Below are 18,676 nucleotides of genomic sequence, written 5' to 3' on the forward strand. Positions count from 1 at the left end.
ACACGATCTCCATGAGCCTGGGTTTCAACTATCTGTAGAATAAAGACAGTACTGTGCTCTAGTCCCTTGATGAATTATAATACAAAGATAAAGAAAGACAATATTGCTCATAGTTGGAAGACAGTGGACTTTAAGACAGGAAGGCTGCATTTGATGGGAGTCTTCTTCTGTTACTGGAGTTAGGACCAGAGCCTGTGTCTTTGCTACCCCAAAAAGTCAGGTTCAGTCACTCACTCTTATTAAACCAATGAAAAAACAAAATTACATTAGTACATTACCCTTAGTGGTGGCACACATCTTTAATCCTAACACTTGGGAGGCAGAGGCATACGGAGCTTTGTAAATTCAAGGCCAGCCTGGACTACAGAGCTAGTTCTAGAACAGCCAAGGCTACACACACACACACACACACACACAAAAAACAAAACAAAACAAAAAAACAAACAAACAAAAAAAAAACCTTTCTTGAAAAGCCAAAAAAAGTTAGTTATCTGTGATGCACCCATCTATAATTCAGGTACACTGGAGACAGGGTGGGCAAATCTTTCTGATATCTAGAAGAGCCTAGTCTATATAGTGAGTTCCAGGCCACCCAGAGTTTCATAGTGTGGAGAAAGATACCAATTTAATGTGGGAGTCCCTTCTGTGTGCTGTGATTACCATTAATGAATAAAGAAACTGCCTTGGTCTGTGAATAGGGCAGAACTTAGGTAGGCAGGGAAAACTGAACTAAATGCTGGGAGGAAGAAGGGCAGAGTCAGAGAGATGCCATGGAGCCACCAGAGACAGACACTGGGAATTTTACCCAGTGAGTCACAGCCACGTGGCCATACACAGATTAATAGAAATGGGTTAAATTAATATGTAAAAGTCAGCCAGTAAGAAGCCAGAGCTAATGCGTCAAGCAGTGATTTAATTAATACAGCTTCTGTGTGGTTATTTCAGATCTAAGCTAGCCAGGAGGCTGGGAACCAAACAAGTGACCTCCCCACAACACTGATTGTCAGAAATCAGCCTATACCTATAGCTGTGAAGGAAAAGTTATCCTGTGATGTAGGATTCCCCACTGTAGGCTGTGAACATGTTTTATTACCACTGGTTAATAAAGAAATTGCTTTGGACTAGAGCAGGGCAGAATATAGTCAGGCTGGAAGAGATATAGAGAGAGAGTAGGTAGAGTAAAAGAGATGCAATGTAGTTGTTGAAGCAGAAAGATGCTAAGAACAGAACCTTACCGATAAGCCACAGCGTTGTGGTGAGATTAATAGAAATGGGTTAATTTAATAGGTAAGAATTAGTTAATAAGAATCTTGAGCTAACAGGCCAAACAGTATTGTAATTAATATATTTTCTGTGTGACTGTTTGGGTCTAGATGGCTCCGGAAACTGCCTGAGCAGTCTCCAATCTTGGATATCTACAGCTGACAGGAAAGCTACCCAGACTGTTAAGTCAGGCTATTCCTGAAACTGTGGAGAAAAAGGTACCCTGAGTACTTATAGCTCTAAAGAGAAAGGTACCCTCACTATCATGTCAGGACATACCTACAGCTGTGAAGGAAAGTATACTGGGCACCTACAGCTATGATGAGAAAGGAATCCTGACTGTTGAGAAGTCTGGCTAGAACTGAAGCTGTGGAGGGAAGGTAGCCTGATACCTAGGGCTCTGAAGAAAAAGGTACCCTCACTGTTAGAAGTCAGGCCATACCTACAGCTATGAAGGGAAAGTGTACTGGATACCCACAGCTATGAGAGAAAAGGTATCCTTGTGGAGGTCCAAAACCTTGAGCCTATTTCCACCTTTTCTGGAGGTCAGAGTTTGAGGTTCCTCAAAGTTGTTAACAGGCATGGCTACACACCCTGACCTAAGGTGTAAATGTTTTGCTTTTGGGACTTTAAAAGGGCCCATACAGATATATCTACTCTCCTTTGAGCAAAGGTGAGAGAATTCAAACATTCTTCTGCTCTTTCTTTTGAATTAAGAGATTTGGCCTAGGGAATGACTGCCTTTAGGATACTTGGTCTAGGGTGGGTTCACTGCCTGAGTAATGTTTTTCTCAATAATTAAAGACTTGATGGCTCAAAGTACTGAAGCAAGTAACTGTTCTAGTTATCCTTTGCATCATGTTAAAGCAGTCTTTTGTCTTCTTCCCCCTGCTGTATTGGGGTATAAATGTATATGGAAAATTAAATGCAGGCAGATTTACAGTATTCACTAAAACTCCCTCCCAGTACTATCCTATGTTTCTGTTTTATTATTTTCACTTGTGGTCTTCATCCTCTTATTTTTCTAATCCCTGTGCCCCTACCCTGGTAAGTGGTATACTTGATAAAGATGGTCCCTGACATATACTGACTATTGGGAAGTCCGGCTATACCCAAGGCTGTGTTCCAGTAGGAGACGTTCTCCCTGCAGGGTGTAGCAATGCTGCTCCTCTCCAAAAGAGCCATCACAGCTGGGATGTGCTTCACTCTGCTAAGAGAGCTTCAAAGCAGAGTGTAGAAGGAACGGGGGTGGGGGGGTCTGTGTCCTGCCACCACCCGGCTAGCTTTACACCCGAAATAATTACACGGAAACCGTATTCATTTAAACACTGCCTGGCCCATTAGTTTCAGCCTCTTATTGGCTAATTCTCATATATTGGTTTAACCCATATTTAGTAATCTGTGTAGCACCACGAGGTAGTGTCTTACCAAGAAGGAATCTTAGCCTGCGTCCATCTAGGAGAGGAGAAGCATGGCATCTGCCTGAGGCAGCTGCCTGACTCTGCTTTCTTTCTCCCACAATTCTGTTCTGTCTACTCCACCTACCTAATTTTCTGTCCTATTAAAGAGCCAAGGCAGTTTCTTTATTAACCAATGAAAGTAACACATAGACAAATGATACTCCTCCATCATTTCCCCTTTTTCTGTTTAAACAAAAAAGGCTTTAACTTTAACATAGTAAAATTACATATAACAAAACAGTTATCAAGTAAGAATTACAATTACAATATTTATATCTATTTTATCTTTTATCATAACTAAGGAAAACTATGACTATCCATTCTTCAACTCCATCAAAGACTCCAGAAGGATATACTATTAACTAATTAAACAAGAAGTAAGCAACTTCCAAAACTCTAGAAATGACAGAGACATCTCACTGCCTGGACAGTCACCCAAAGTTCCTCTGTACCATTGGGGCATCCATCTTCGGCCTTCTGGCCCACAGTATCCAGGAGACTTTTCCATGAAGCAGGAAATTCCAAAGACAGTTTAGTCACTTTCTTTTGTGTCCTGCAGAATGTCTCGCAAACTCTTTCATGAAACAGGAACCCTGAAAGACCATCTCACCTTTAGGCAAGTTCAGCAGTCCTCTCTCTGAGGGTTCTCTGTGTTCAGTTTATGCAACAGTCCAGGCAAGAGCAGTTTCTTGACTAAATGGCTAACCAACTCTATAAGGAGCCTCTTCGATGCCCATCTTCCTTTTGAAGTAGCTGGTGCTGCCAGGAGCAGATGTGTCTCATTGTCATGAAAAGCCCCAAGTTAAATAACATTTAAGATGTTATTAAAACATCTTAAATGCCATGTTCTGTAGTCTTTGAAAGATATGAAGAATGCCTATCTAACTGGAATATATCTATGCACATCTAAAAAGTCTGACTACAAGCTTGACTATTATCGATGATTATCCATTAACAACCTATATTTCCTAATTATACATTACATTCTTAAATGAACTACACAATCACAATACTTTAATCAACATCAGAAATACATGTACATATAACAAAATTGACCTTACCAATGCAAATTATTCAAATCTGTATCATATCCCCCTTTAAATGTAAAAGAACATTTATAAACAATATTTGGGAACATGAGCGCAGTTTTTTCTCTCCAAACTGCTTCCTGCTGAGTGGGGGCGCTGTTAATCAGATCTTTCATGGTGTAACCTATGTGCCAGGTTCATCTCAGTCATCAGTTGAGTGAAGTAATTTTTTGAGGGTGTTCACAGCACCTTTCAGGAGGGTGTGGTCTATCATACCATACTGGAATAGAAGCAATCCACAGAGTCTCATCCTCTGTGAAAACAAAAGAAACTCTTTTCCAAAGCATCATGTTCTTAAATCCAAATTCTGAAGTCAAGATACCTTTAGAACATATATGCAGGTTCGGCTTGGCAGCAGTTTCTTTATTAGCCAATGAAAGTAACACACAGACAAATGACACTCCATCAGCAGAGACGTCCATTGCTGTTCTGCTCCACTTCCCTAAGGGAGTTTCCTAGCAGAGGTGTCCAATGCTTCTCTGTTTCACCCCATTTGGGAGTTTCCTAACAGAGATGTTAATTTTTTTCTCAGCTTCAGCCCAAATTGTTAGTTCTCTGCTTCACTGGAGTTAATGAGAAACTGCTGCAGAAATGTTGCAGTCTCTGGTGAAGAGTTGCTACTTCTGCCCTGCTCCTTTAAGGGAGTTTGCCAGCAGAGGTGACCAAAGCTTCTCTGTTCCAATCCACTACTGATGGAGGAGTGTCTATGTGTTACTTTCATTATTAATAAAGAAACTGCCTTGGCCCTTTAAGAGACAGAGAATTAGGTAGGCGGAGTAGACAGAACAGAATTCTGGGAAAGAGAGGGGAGACGCTTCAGGCAGTCGCCATAGTGAGTCGCCATGCTTCTCCTCTCCGATAGGGATGCAGGTTAAGATCTTTCCTGGTAAGCCACACCTCGTGGTGCTACACAGATTACTAAATATGGGTTAAAGGAAGACGAGAGAATTAGATAATAAGAGGCTTAAATTAATGGGCCAGGCAGTATTTAAAAGAATACAGTTTCTGTGTAATTATTTTGGGTAAAGGTAGCCGGGTGGCGGGACACAGCCCCGCCACTCCTTCTACAGAAAAAAAAGGGGGGGAAATGATGGAGGAGTGTCTATGTGTTACTTACTTTTATTAATAAAAAAACTGCCTTGGCCCTTTAAGAGAACAGAAAATTAGGTAGGCGGAGTAGACAGAATGGAATGTTGGGTAGAAGGCAGTGAGACAGACACTTCAGGCAGTTGCCATAGTGAGTCGCCATGCCTCTCCTCTCCGAGATGGATGCAGGGTAAGATCTCTCCTGGTAAGCCACCCCTCGTGGTGCTATATAAATTACTAAATATGGGTTAAAGCAGGTATGAGAATCAACCAATAAGAAGCTACAGATAACGGGCCAGGGGCCAGGCAGTATTTAAATGAATACAGTTTCCATGTAATTATTTTGGGTAAAGCTAGCCGGGAGGCAGGACACATCCCCGCTGTTCCTTCTACACACTAGAGTTTCTTATCACTCCAGTGAAAGGTCTTCACCCAAAACTCATTCAAGAAATTCATTTGGAAGTGAAGAATCCAGGAGAGGGGCTGCCTCTGCTAGGACAGAAATCGGCAGATGCCAACTGAACAGGTACAGAACTTATATAGGAATTCTTGGGGGCAGAGTTTTCCCAGGGAGAAGATTCTCAGGGTGGGAATTAGTTAGATGTCAAACCTTAATCTTGAACAATGCAGAGATAGGCTAGATTTCATGCTCAGGGGTTGGTAGAGCTCGAGCTTAGGGATTAGCTGGTTTTGTGCTCAGTCGGTCAAGGGTAGAGTGTGTTTCTTTGGCTATTGTTTCAGGGCCAAAGTGTGTTCTTTCACTTGCCCCTTATAACCTTTTGAGTCTGGTTTCAGGGTCAGGTGTTTCTTTCTTTGGCTCTGGATTCAGGAACAAAGTGTATTTCTTTGTCTTGGTTTTAGAGTAAGGATGTATTTCTCTGGCTCCAGTTTCAAAGTCAAAATTATGTATTTCACTGGCTCTGGTTTCAGTGTCAGGATGTGTTTCTTTGTCTGGCCCATTTTCCCTACACGTCGAGCTTCATAAATTCATTTTACCATGAGTTTGTTAAGTATAAACAGTATAAAAAGGACATCATAATGCTTGAAAAAATTGTTAACACTGTCAAATTTATTTCTACAGAAGAAATAGTCTTGTGTTGTAGGCAGAGGACTCTTGTTCATTCCTGGATGCCCAGAACCGAAATAATCACACAGAAACTATATTAATTAAAACACTGCTTGGCTATTAGCTCAGGATTCTTATTAAATAACTCTGACACCTTAAATTAACCCATTCCTATTATTTTGTATTTTACCACAAGACTTGTGATTTACCAGTAAGGTTCCAGGGCATCTGTCTCCTTCAGCAGATACATGGAGTCTGACTCCACTTTCTTTTCTTCTTTATCTCTGCTTAGAATTTCTGCCTTGCTCTATTCTGCCCTGCCAGAGGCCCAAAGAAGCTTCTTTATTAAACAATGGTAACAAAATACATTCACAGAATACAGAGGAGAATCCCAAATCATTGTGTAGCTGATTATAAGTGTTTTGGCTAAAGATCTTATGAAATACTTTATAATAATAAGTCCTTAGTATCTTTTTCAGGTTGTCAATATCTATTGCAATATGGAAAGATTTTAACAGATTGTTGCACAAAAAGTTTTACTCCTATATAAAGTACAAAACTCTCACACTGGATACATTTATAGGGTTTCTCTGCAGTATGATTTTTTTTCTCATGATTTAGATTATTCATATATGTAAAGGTTTTACCACACTGATTACATTCATAGATTCTATCTCCAGTATGTGATCTTTTATGCATTTGAAGAGTACTGTGAAGTGAAAAGGCTTTACCACACTCGTTACATTCATAGGATTTCTCTCCAGCATGTGTTAGTTCATGTCTTTGAAGATGACTATGATAAACAAAGCCTTTACCACACTAATTACATTCATGTTTCTTTCCAGTATGGGTTCTTTGATGATGTTGAAGATTTCTGTGCTGTGTAAAGGCTTTATCACACTGATTACATTTATAGGGTTTCTCTCCAGTATGGCTTCTTTCATGAATTTGTAGATAACTGTGATGAGCAAAGGCTTTACCACACTGATTACATTCATAGGGTTTCTCTCCAGTATGTAGTCTTTCATGCCTTTGTCGATGACTATGACGTGCAAAGGCTTTACCACACTGAGTACATTCATAGGGTTTCTCTCCAGTATGGCTTTTTTCATGCCTTTGTAGAGAACTACGACATACAAAGGCTTTACCACACTGATTACATTCATAGGGTTTCTCTCCAGTATGTAGTCTTTCATGCCTTTGAAGATTACTGTGATGAGCAAAAGTTTTACCACACTGATTACATTCATAGGGTTTCTCTCCAGTATGTAGTCTTTCATGCCTTTGAAGATTACTGTGATGAGCAAAAGTTTTACCACACTGATTACATTCATAGGGTTTCTCTCCAGTATGGCTTTTTTTATGACTTTGTAGAGAACTATGACATACAAAGGCTTTACCACACTGATTACATACATAGGGTTTCTCTCCAGTATGGGTTCTTTCATGACGTTGAAGATTATTGTGCTGTGCAAAGGCTTTACCACACTGATTACATTCATAGGGTTTCTCTCCAGAATGGCTTCTTTCATGATTTTGTAAAGAACTGTGACAGACAAAGGCTTTACCACACTGATTACATTCATAGGGTTTCTCTCCAGTATGGGTTCTTTCATGATATTGAAGATTACTTTGACCAACAAAGGCTTTACCACACTGATTACATTTATAGGGTTTTTCTCCAGTATGGCTTCTTTCATGATTTTGTAAATTTCTGAGCTGTGTAAAGGCTTTACCACACTGATTACATTCATAGGGTTTCTCTCCAGTATGGCTTTTTTCATGCCTTTGTAGAGAACTACGACATACAAAGGCTTTACCACACTGATTACATTCATAGGGTTTCTCTCCAGTATGGGTTCTTTGATGTTTTTGTAGATGACTATGACATGCAAAGGCTTTACCACACTTATTACATTTATAGGGTTTCTCTCCAGTATGTAGTCTTTCATGACTTTGTAGATGACTATGACGTGCAAAGGCTTTACCACACTGATTACATTTATAGGGTTTCTCTCCAGTATGTAGTCTTTCATGATTTTGTAGATGACTATGACGTGCAAAGGCTTTACCACACTGATTACATTTATAGGGTTTCTCTTCAGTATGTCTTCTTTCATGCCTTTGTAGATGACTATGACGTGCAAAGGCTTTACCACACTGAGTACATTCATAGGGCTTATCTCCAGTATGGGTTCTTTCATGACGTTGAAGATTATTGTGCTGTACAAAGGCTTTACCACACTGATTACATTCATAGGGTTTCTCTCCAGTGTATGTACTTTTATGCATTTGAATATGACTGTGATGTAAAAAGGCTTTACCACACTCATTTTCTTCATAGGGTTTTAATCTAGTATCTGTTTTTTCATGACTGTGAAGATGACTGTCACATGCAAAGGCTTTAACACATTGAGTATATACAGAAGTTTTCTCTCTAGTTTGACTTTTTTCATGCCTACAATGATAATGGTACATGTGAAAGCATTACTACATTTAATACATTGTTGAATATTTTATCTGTATAAATTATTTTTACAATTTAGTACTATTTTAAAGAGGAATTATATGTTAAGGAATTATATGTTTATAATCTTGTTTTTCCCCTTCATTAAGGCTTGCTTTTCATCTTTGAATAGAACTGAACAGTCTTTATTACATGGTTCACATTTATAGAATCTTTTCCTCTGCACAAGAATTTTCATGTATTTGAAGAGAAGTGAAAAAACTCAGAACTTTACCACCCTTATTGCAATCATAAAGTTTCCTATACTGTGAGTGATACTACATTTGCTAAGTGAACCAGGGCAAACAGAAATATTTACACAGTCCTAGTACTCATGGTGCTTTTCTGAAATGTGAGTTTGTTGATATCTTAACAAGGGGACTAGACAACCAATTACTTTTTATACTTGTACATCAAATTTCAACAAGTATAACTCAAATGGGGAACTGCTACATAGCTTCTATTTGTTCTGAGGAGAGGTATGTTACATCCTTTTCACATCCCTATGCTCATGTGGCTGGTATACAGAGTAGCATAAAGATACACTAGTAAAGGAAGAATAACAAATATAAGGTTTCCACATTGAGTTCACACAGTTTGACTTTCTGTCCTCATAGACTTGTGGTATCTGGATTAAGGCTTCTCCATAACAGTTGCCCCTTGATTAGCGACTCTAACTGCCTCCTCACTAAAGTTAACAAGTATAGAGGTTAAACTACCCTTTCTATAGACTATTAGTGTATTAGAGAGTTTTAGAGATATACTTATCACCTTTTCAACATGTGTATCTTTTATAATATGAATAATATGAAATAAATGAATGACAATTTTACAGTAAACTCTCATTGTATTATGATTCAAATGGTAATATAAGTTAAGACATTGTTTCCTTGACTTCTTTCTTAAAGGAATGACTTGCAAATGCAGCCTACCTATCTGAAATTAAGGTAATTTCTTTTGTGAGAATTTAATAATCATCAATGTACTTTATTATTTACACTGTTGTTTTTGTTTAAAACATATAGGAAACATTACAAATTCTTCAGAGGTACATTTGTATCAGCTTATACATGAAAATTACCTTTCATGTCTTCTAGAACTTTGACTATGTTCTTCAATATTATGGTCTTCCCAACTGTATCCTAAAATATAGTGCCAGAAAAATGTATGTTATATATTAAAACTTGTAAAAAAAATTTAGTTACCACTTAAAACCATGCCTGGCTTATTTACCCATTCTTCTTTCTCAATCATATTACAAAAGAGCATCATTAACCAATGAACAGTTGTCCCCTTACTTTAAACATGAAAGATAGTTCAGTCTTACCTATAGTAGTGAGGTTTCTGTAGGTCTCCAGCATCACATCTTTGTAGAGACTCTTCTGGGAAGGATCCAGCAAAGCCCATTCTTCCTGGGTGAAGTCGACATGTACATCATCATAGGTCACTGCATTCTAAAATATCCCATACATGTGTACAACAGAAAGCATGAGTTTAACAACACTGTAAATATATACTTCTTTGACAGTATAGTCATATAATTCTGGTGCTCCTCATACTTATTCCATGACATGACATCATGATTTAATCACCAAGTCACTTTAGAAGCAAAATGAATAGGAGGTTCACCTCTGCCATTTCTGAACCCTTTTAATGGGATATCACCTTGCAAGAGAAATGCCTACTAACCAACAATGAAACATACGTAAACAGATCAAGAGTACAGAGTACAGATAAGAGAAATTGTATGAATGATTAATCCCTAACTACAAAAAAGAAAAATGAGATGAAAAAAACTGGGTGCATTGAATGCCTCTAATTCTTGCACTCAGAAGGCAGAGGCATGTATATCTATCTGCCTCTGAGTAGAATACCAGCCTAGTCCATGAATCACTTCTAGGAAAGCCAGAAATACATATTAAATACCTGTTTCAGATGAAAAAAATTAATCAAACAAACATAAAAGATAGAAATAACTTATAGGTTTGCGTTGAAGTTTCAACAGAGAGTTATGCATTCACTTCAACTCTTTATTCATCTACCAGAAACCTGAAGTGCCCCAATTTTAACTACAACATAAATAAGATTTTAGTAAAAGGCACTGTGTGTTTAAAAAGTTACAAATGGACAAATGAAAACAATAGCAGTTAATATGCTCGTTACAAATAATCAACACAGAGCAGGAAAGATGGCTCAAGAGAAAAGAGTCCTCCTAGTCTTGCATACAGGTGGGCTCAAGGACTTACATGGAGCATCATAACTATCCATTATTCCCAGTTCAGGGTTTTTAGTACCATCTTTTGATCAATGTATGGACCAGGTACTCACATGGTGCATATCCATGCACACAGGTAAAATACTCTTTTTAAAATAAAAATTCAAAACAAACAAAAACAGGCAGGAAGAAGGTTATGTACCTATAATCCAATAACTTAGAAGGAACAGAAAGAATTATGTCATGACACATGCACATCCTGGGAAACATAATGAGATACCCTCTGTCAAATTTTGAATCCTACACAGATATAGGTCAAGCTCAGTAACAACAGCATATGTTTGATAGGAACAAAACCATCATACAACAATTTAAAAACAAAAAAAGCCAGGAATGCTGACTCACCTTTAATCCCAGCACTTGGAAATCAGAGTCAGAGGATCTCTGAGTTTAAAGCCAGCCTGATATATAGAGCTACTTTCAGGACAGCTACGTCTACACAGACAAACATTGTCTTCAAAAATAAACAAACAAAAATGAAAACAGTAGGCTATCAAACCACCTTAGCACCAAATAGCAGTTAATTCTACTGAATCTTATGTGATTTAGTGATAAGAGTTTATGATGGTGTGTGGAATGGGGGCTTAAAATAAATCTAACACTACCTCAGAATTGAGAAATAGGTATTTATTTAGGGGTAAACTCACAAATCAGAATTCTCTGCTTGAACGGAGAACAGAGATGGAATGCAGCAACCCCAGCAATCCGAAAGAACAGCCAGGGGAAGTAAGAAAAAAAAGGGGCAGATGCAGGCTCTGCATCTGCATTTATAGTATACGAGGCCACGTCCCAGTAGGGCGGGTAAACACAAGCTGTAAGATTTCCTACAGCAATGGTGGGGGAAGTTATAACAGCAAAAAAGAAAGCTGACTGATTAGTTTCAACCACAACACAGTAGGCACAAAGAACAGGAAATGGGTTGAGACTATAAGAATGGCATATGGGTTTTCCCCTCTGTATGCTGTGATTATGATTAGTTATGAAGGAACTGCTTTGGGACGTATAGCAGAGCTATAGGACAGGACTTAGGTAGGTGGGAAAAAACTAGACTGAATGCTGGGAGGAGGGAAGGTGGAATCAGAGAAGTTATGTAGCCCTGCCAGAGACAGAAGCTGGAAACTTTACCTGGGAAGCCACAGCAACATGGCGATACACAGATTAATAGAAATGGATTAAATTAATATGTAAGAGTTAGCCAATAAGAAGCTAGAGCTAATGGGCTAAGCAGTGATTTAATAATACAGTTTCTGTGTGATTATTTTGGGGCTGAACAGCTGGGAACTAACAAGTGGCTTCCCACAACAAACTGGTGCCCATGTGGCCAACTAAAGTCCACTTAAAATCTTAGAGAGATTGGAAAGGAATTCTAGACACTAAAAAAATGAAGTTTAGTCGCATTTATGTCCCCAAATGGGCTTTGCTTACTGGTGACATACTGTGGCTCCCTTAAGAGAGGTTTTCCTGATTTAGAGGTAGCAGAAAAAAGCTGCACCATTTTGAAATGCCAGCTTTCTGGGCGGTGCTACCAGCGTGAACTCTGACTCTTTCTGGAGGACTGGCTATGGGGTCTGTGAGCAGATTGCTGATGGCAACTTAGACCCCCTGTGTGCCTGAAATGGGGCAATGTGTCATGGCTCTCGGAGGCAGCAAAACAATGCCTTGCCATGTCAGACTGGGTGGAGCAAGCAGGCGGCTGTATTTGCTCTACCAATGGCACAGCTTAAGTTCATAAGAAGTACTATTGCTCTACCAATGGCACAGCTTAAGTTCATAAGAAAGTACTTAGCATTTTATGAAGCACTCTGAACAGTAAAGAATTACAGATACACAATAGGACAGATCATGCATAAAAGACCTCTAAATGGGGCATAGTGTGTTTAAAAATGTACATAGGCTTAGGAGAGAGAGAAAAAGAGTATAGAGTTATAAAAAGAAGTAATGCGGGGCTGGAGAGATGGCTCAAAGGTTAAGAGCACTGCCTGCTCTTCCAAAGGTCCTGAGTTCAATTCACTCAGCAACCACATGGTGGCTCACAACCCAACTGTAATGGGTATGGTGCCCTCTCTGGCCTGCAGGTATACACACAGACAGAATATTGTATACATAATAAATAAATATTTTTTAAAAAAAGAAATGGTTTATAAAGAGATGAAACCAAGATTTTAAAGAGACAGAGTACAGTCATAAATTAAAGGGAGTAAAGATAATAAAATAAATATTAAAAATAGAATAAAACCAATAAGCCACATAAAAATGGACTATATACGAGTGACTGGATTATGTATATTATTGTGTTTTCTTTGAATGTTTTGACTGTAAAGGAGGAAGTAACCAACATATATACTTAAAGGTATCATGTCTTTAGAATTTGGTCTAAGGATTTGTTGCTTTAGAAAAGGGGTTTTCTTTTGTGTTCCACAGAGGATGATAACCTGTGGAATCCTTCCAGACTAATGTGGTTTAATGAACTAAGACCACCCAAAAGGTTGCTGTGAACACCCCCCAAAAATTACTTTGCCCAAGAAAAAGCAGGAATCAGTTTGGAGAGAACTATGCCCATATTCCCAAATACTGTTCATAAATGTTTGTTTACATTTAAAGGGGGTACGCTATAGAGATTTCCATCGGTATGGATCTTGGTTTATTGATATGAATTTAAGGTCAATTTTATTATATGTATTTCTACTCTTGATTAAGGTTTTGTATTTGTGCAGCTCATATTAAAAATGTAATGTATAATTAAAATATAGGTAAATAGTCATCTATAATAGTAGTAGTCAAGTTTGTAGTCATGTTAGTTAGATTTTTCTAGATGTACAGAAATGTATTTCAGAGAGATAGGGATTCTTCAAATCTTTCAGAGACTTTCAGAATATGGCATTTAAAATATTTTAAGATCTTAAGACTTTTCATGACAAAGAGACACATCTGATCCTGGCAGCACCAATCTACTTCAAGAGGAAGATGGGCATTGAAGAGGCTCCTTACAGAGTTTGTTAGCCATTTGAACAAGAAACTGCTCTTGCCTGGACTGCTTGATGAACTGGACATGCAGGACCCGCAGAGAAATGACTGCTGAACTTGCCTAAAGGTGAGAGGATTCTTTGGGGTTCCTGATTCATGAAAGAGTCTGCCAGACATTCTGTGGGACACAGAAGAAAGCAACTGATGGACTTTTCCACTGCAAGGCAGAACAGGTCTTCAAATTTCCTACTTCGTGGATAAGTCTTCTGGATACTATGGGCCTGTGGGCTGAAGATGGAAGCCCCAACATTACAGAAGAACTTTGGGTGACTGTCCAGGCAGCGAGATGTCTCTGTCATTTCTAGAGTTTTGGAAGTTGCTTACAATGCATCTCCTGTTTACTTAAGTAATATTATATCCTTCTGGGGTCTTTGATGGAGTTGAAGAATTTATAGTTTTCCTTAGTTATAAAAAAAAAAAGATAAAGCAGATGTAAATATTGTAACTGTAGTTCTTGTTTGATACCTGTTTTGTTATATGTAATTTTATCATGTTATTATGTTAAAATTAAAGTAGATGTAAATACTTTTACCGTAGTTCTTGTTTGATACCTGTTTTGTTATATGTAATTTTACTATGTTAAAATTAAAACCTTCCTTTTCATTTAAAGAAAAGGGGAGGTGATGTGGGATTCCCCTCTGTATGCTATGATTATCACTGTTTAATAAAGGAACTGCTTTGGGCCTACAGCAGAGCTGTAGGACAGGATCTGGGTGGGCAGGGAAAACTAAAGTGAATGCTGGGAAGAACAAGATGGAGTCAGAGAGAGCCATGGAGCCCCCGCCAGAGACAGACACTGGGAAACTTTAACCCGGTAAGCCACAGCCACACAGCGGTACACAGATTAACAGAAATGGGTTAAATTAAAATGTAAGAGTTAGCCAATAAGAAGCTAGAGCTAATGGGCCAAGTTGTGATTTAATTAATACAGTTTCTGTGTGATTATTTTGGGGCTGAGCAGGTGGAAACAAACAAGCAGCCCTCCTCACTACATCACATCACATCCCCAGTGAGAGATTTCATCCAGAAAGGCTCCTCCTACTAGTGGTTTCACAAGCAATCAAATGAAAGTTACCAAGAAGAAGCACATGTTAAAATACATCTTCCTATCTGGGAGGTTTTTCATTCAATCAATTACATTCTGAACTGTGTCACTATAGGCTCATGGTCATCCATGAAGAAAACTAATTTAGTCACTTCAATGATATTCATATTCTGCAATAGCCCCTATACTGATCAAATGTTCAAAGTCTCTTCTGATGCTCAAGACAATCACTTGACAGTGACTTGTTGACAGAGGTTTCTGTCTTGCCAGGCCCCACAGTCATTCAGTCCCAAAGAAACACACAGAGCTTTACATTAATCATAAACTGGTTGGCCTATTAGCTCAGGCTTCTTATTAACTAATTCTTACATCTTACATTAGTACATAAACCTTGTCTATGTTAGCCACATGGCTTGGTACCTTTTATCATCTTGTTTCCTCTGCATATGGGTGACGACTGCAAACTGAGTCTTTCCTCTTCCCAGAATTCTCCTGTTCTGGTCACCCCATCTATCCTTCCTGCCTTGTTACTGGTCAATCAGCATTTTATTAAACCAACACAAGTAACAAATCTTTACAAGGTACAAGACCATTGTCCCACAGCAAGTATCATCTTGTAAATATCAGAAAACAAGTTACATCTTTCCAACATACAATGGTACAGAATACCACTCACACTCCAAAATAGAGAAATGGAGACATAGTGAGGGAAGAAGGAACACAAGCAGACTGAAGCATAGCAGGACAAACATCAAATCCTGTAGGTCTGTTTCAGATGCACAGGGCTTCAGTTTCAAAGGGCTTAGGTGGCCCTGTCCCTGCATCTTCTCATACATCTCTCTGGTTACTTCCACTCCCTATATTCAGCTAGTTCTCCATAGAAGATGTCTTATAGTTTAGGGATCTCTATATCTTGTTGGTATCAAAAATGCAACCCTGGCTGTTGTGGGTATTATTGTAAGAGTATTATATTCATTTATGTGTTGTGAAACAATTGTTTCCATGATACAAATATGTGTTGCATTCTTTATGTGGCATTTATTTAATTCTGTGAAGCTGTAATTACTGGGCTGGTCTAAAATACCTGTTTGGCCTAATTGAACAGTCAGTAGCTTGGTAGGAAAGAATAAGAAGGACTGGAAGGCAGAGAGAATAAATAGGAAGAGAATCTCAGAGGAAAAAGGAAGGAATGACCAAGAAAAGTAGAGGAAAGCATGGGCCCAGCCACTCAGCTACACAGCAAAGCCACAGAGTAAGAAGTAAAAAAAAAAAAAACTGTATACAGAATAGAGAAAGATAAAAGCCCAGAGGCAAAAGGTAGATGGGGCAATTAGTTTAAAAAAAAAAAAGCTGGCTATAAACAAGACAACCTAAGACCCGGAATTTATAAGAAATAATAAGCCTCAGTGTATGTCATTTTTGTAGGGAGCTGGGTGGCAGGCCCCCAAAAGAGTAAAAAAAACAACAACAGGTTTTTCATCCTCACAGCTTCATGAAATGAACTCTCACAATCTCTCACTGGGTTTCTGACTCTGCCAAACATGAATGCCAGTAACAATTCTGAGTTGTAACCACAAACTAAGAACCCATTACCTCAAATTTTGATTCTTTCTTATTTCCAGGACCAGCACATGATGAGTGTCCTGAAAAGTTAACTTCTTAATTGATAGACATAACACACTTGTATCCACAGGTGTAGCAGTTTGTAGGAAGTTGCTTCCTAGGACTAGGAATCACTTTGCTTATTCTTTACATAGTTGAAGGTTTATGTGGATAGAGTCTACTCCTAGAACACATTGCTAAGACTTCCATTCCATGGCAAGGGCCTTTCCTATAAAGTAATAAATTCCTTGAAAATCCCTGCTTGTTCCAGTACTTGGCTGCCACCTGAACTACCTGTTCATTTTCATTTATTTCAGTCCCCACTTGTTTTCTTTTTACCATAGACCTGAAGAAATTATCATTAATAAACATCCAACAGATCCAATATTTCATTTAAGGAATCAACCCATTATTTTTAATTGTGTTTTACTAAATTTCCAGGTCATGGCAGGAAAAAAAAAGATTTTGAAGCCAAAATACCACACAAAAAACCACATAACTTAATCTGTTATGGAGTCTATCATTCCCACTGAAATCCTATGATCTCAATCTCTACTTCCTGGCATTCCTCTTAACATTCCATCTTCCTGGTCCTATAAGAACAGCCAAGTAGTTCTGTGTACTACTTCTATATTTTTTGCCACCTAAAGTCTAGGTATCTTCTACACTCCTTCAAGAGACATCATTCTCAGGTCTCAGCCTAAGGCAACAATATTACTTTTGATTTTCCATATTTTGTTCTAACTGCATTATGTTGCTCTGGTTAAATCCTCTAACCAAAAGCAGCTCAAAGCCGGGCGGTGGTGGCGCCCGCCCTTTAATCCCAGCACTCGGGAGGCAGAGGCAGGCGATCTCTGTGAGTTCGAGGCCAGCCTGGTCTACAAGAGCTAGTTCCAGGACAGGCTCTAAAAAAGCTGCAGAGAAACCTGTCTCGAAAAACCAAAAAAAAAAAAAAAAAAAAAGCAGCTCAGACAAGGAGTGGGAGTAATTTGACTTCATCATTTTCAGAGTTTAGGATAGAAAATCAAGCTATAAATTGAGGCAAAAATCCTATGGACAACGATTGTTTCTGGCTTTCTCTCCTTACCTAGTCACTGTCTCATTCATTGCTAAGGATCGCTCCACTTTTGTAGCCCAAACCCACTTTCTTAGGGATATTGCCACCCTCAGTGGAGAAGCCTTCCCACATCAATCATCAATCAACACAATATCTCCCAGATACAGCTAGTCTATGGCTTTTATGAACAAAGCACTATGAACACAGTTGAGCAAATGTTCTTATAGTAGGATCTTTTGGGTATATGTCCAAGAGTGGTATAGCTGGGTCTTGAGGTAGATTGACAAACAACTTCCTGAGGACTGCATGTTGATTTCCATATTGGCTGTACAAGTTTGCACTTGCAACAGCAATGGATCCCCTTGCTACATGTCCTTGCCAGTGATAGCTGTCACTTGTATTATGGATCTTAACAATTCTAACAGGTGTAAGATGAAATCTCAAAGTAGTTTTAATATTAATTTCCCTAGTGGCTAAAGGTGTTGAACATGTCTTCAAGTGTTTCTCAGTCACTTTAGATTCTTTTACTGAGAATTCTGTTTAGAGGTGTTCCCCCATTATAATTGGATTATTTGGTTTGTTGTTGTTTAGTTTCTTGAATTCTTTAATATCCTAGGTGAGGAAACCCAGAATCACATAGAAAAATATGGTATTTACTCACTTATAGGTGGATACTAGCAGTTACGTAAAGTATAATCACAGTAATCACAGTTAATCACAGTACAATCCATAGCCACAGAGAGGCTAAGTACAAGAACAGCTCTAGGGGAGATGCATGGATCTCCCTGGTAAGCAGAAATAGAATAGGTCTTGTGGGTGTACTGGAGGCAGGGGGGGATAGGAAGAGGAAGGATCAGTTGAGCAAGGAAGGGACAGATGGGGAGAAGACAGGGAGAGATGACTGGAATAGGGAAGCTTTTGATGGGGGCGGGGGGAATGTGCAAACAGTGTAGGGAAAACTTTCTGGAACCTATAAATGTGACCCTAGTGAGGACTCCTAGTAATCAAGAATATGGAGGCTGAACTAGCCATCTTCTGAAACCACATAAAGCTCCCAGTGGGACTGGGACACCAAGCCAGCCGCAAAACATTCAGCCTACACTTGTACTGCCTACAAGATACACTGGGGCACTGGGGACTCGGGGCTTTCTTAGTGGCCAATAAATGACTGGTCCAACTTGAAGCCCATGCTGTGAGAGGAAGC

General features: G+C 38.8%; 1 protein-coding gene across 3 annotated transcripts in view; it reads right to left on the reverse strand.

The window, feature by feature from the left end:
• LOC119827886 (zinc finger protein 431-like) overlaps positions 1 to 18,676 on the reverse strand; it is a 52,883-nt gene that overhangs the window by 12,022 nt on the left and 22,185 nt on the right. The window contains exons 2-4 of one of the 3 annotated variants that reach the window (XM_038349832.1): positions 9,797 to 9,923; positions 9,551 to 9,611; positions 6,270 to 8,421 (exon numbers count right to left, since the gene is read on the reverse strand). In XM_038349832.1, coding sequence (XP_038205760.1) covers positions 6,783 to 8,421; positions 9,551 to 9,611; positions 9,797 to 9,923 — 1,827 coding nt within the window. In that variant the 3' untranslated portion in view covers positions 6,270 to 6,782. Of the gene's footprint in view, positions 1 to 6,269; positions 8,422 to 9,546; positions 9,612 to 9,796; positions 9,924 to 18,676 lie in introns of those variants that run through there. The other 2 variants (XM_042056066.1, XM_042056067.1) reach the window with 2 other exon arrangements.

Source organism: Arvicola amphibius, chromosome 12 (genome assembly GCF_903992535.2).
Source record: "Arvicola amphibius chromosome 12, mArvAmp1.2, whole genome shotgun sequence".
Classification (NCBI taxonomy): Eukaryota; Metazoa; Chordata; class Mammalia; order Rodentia; family Cricetidae; genus Arvicola; species Arvicola amphibius.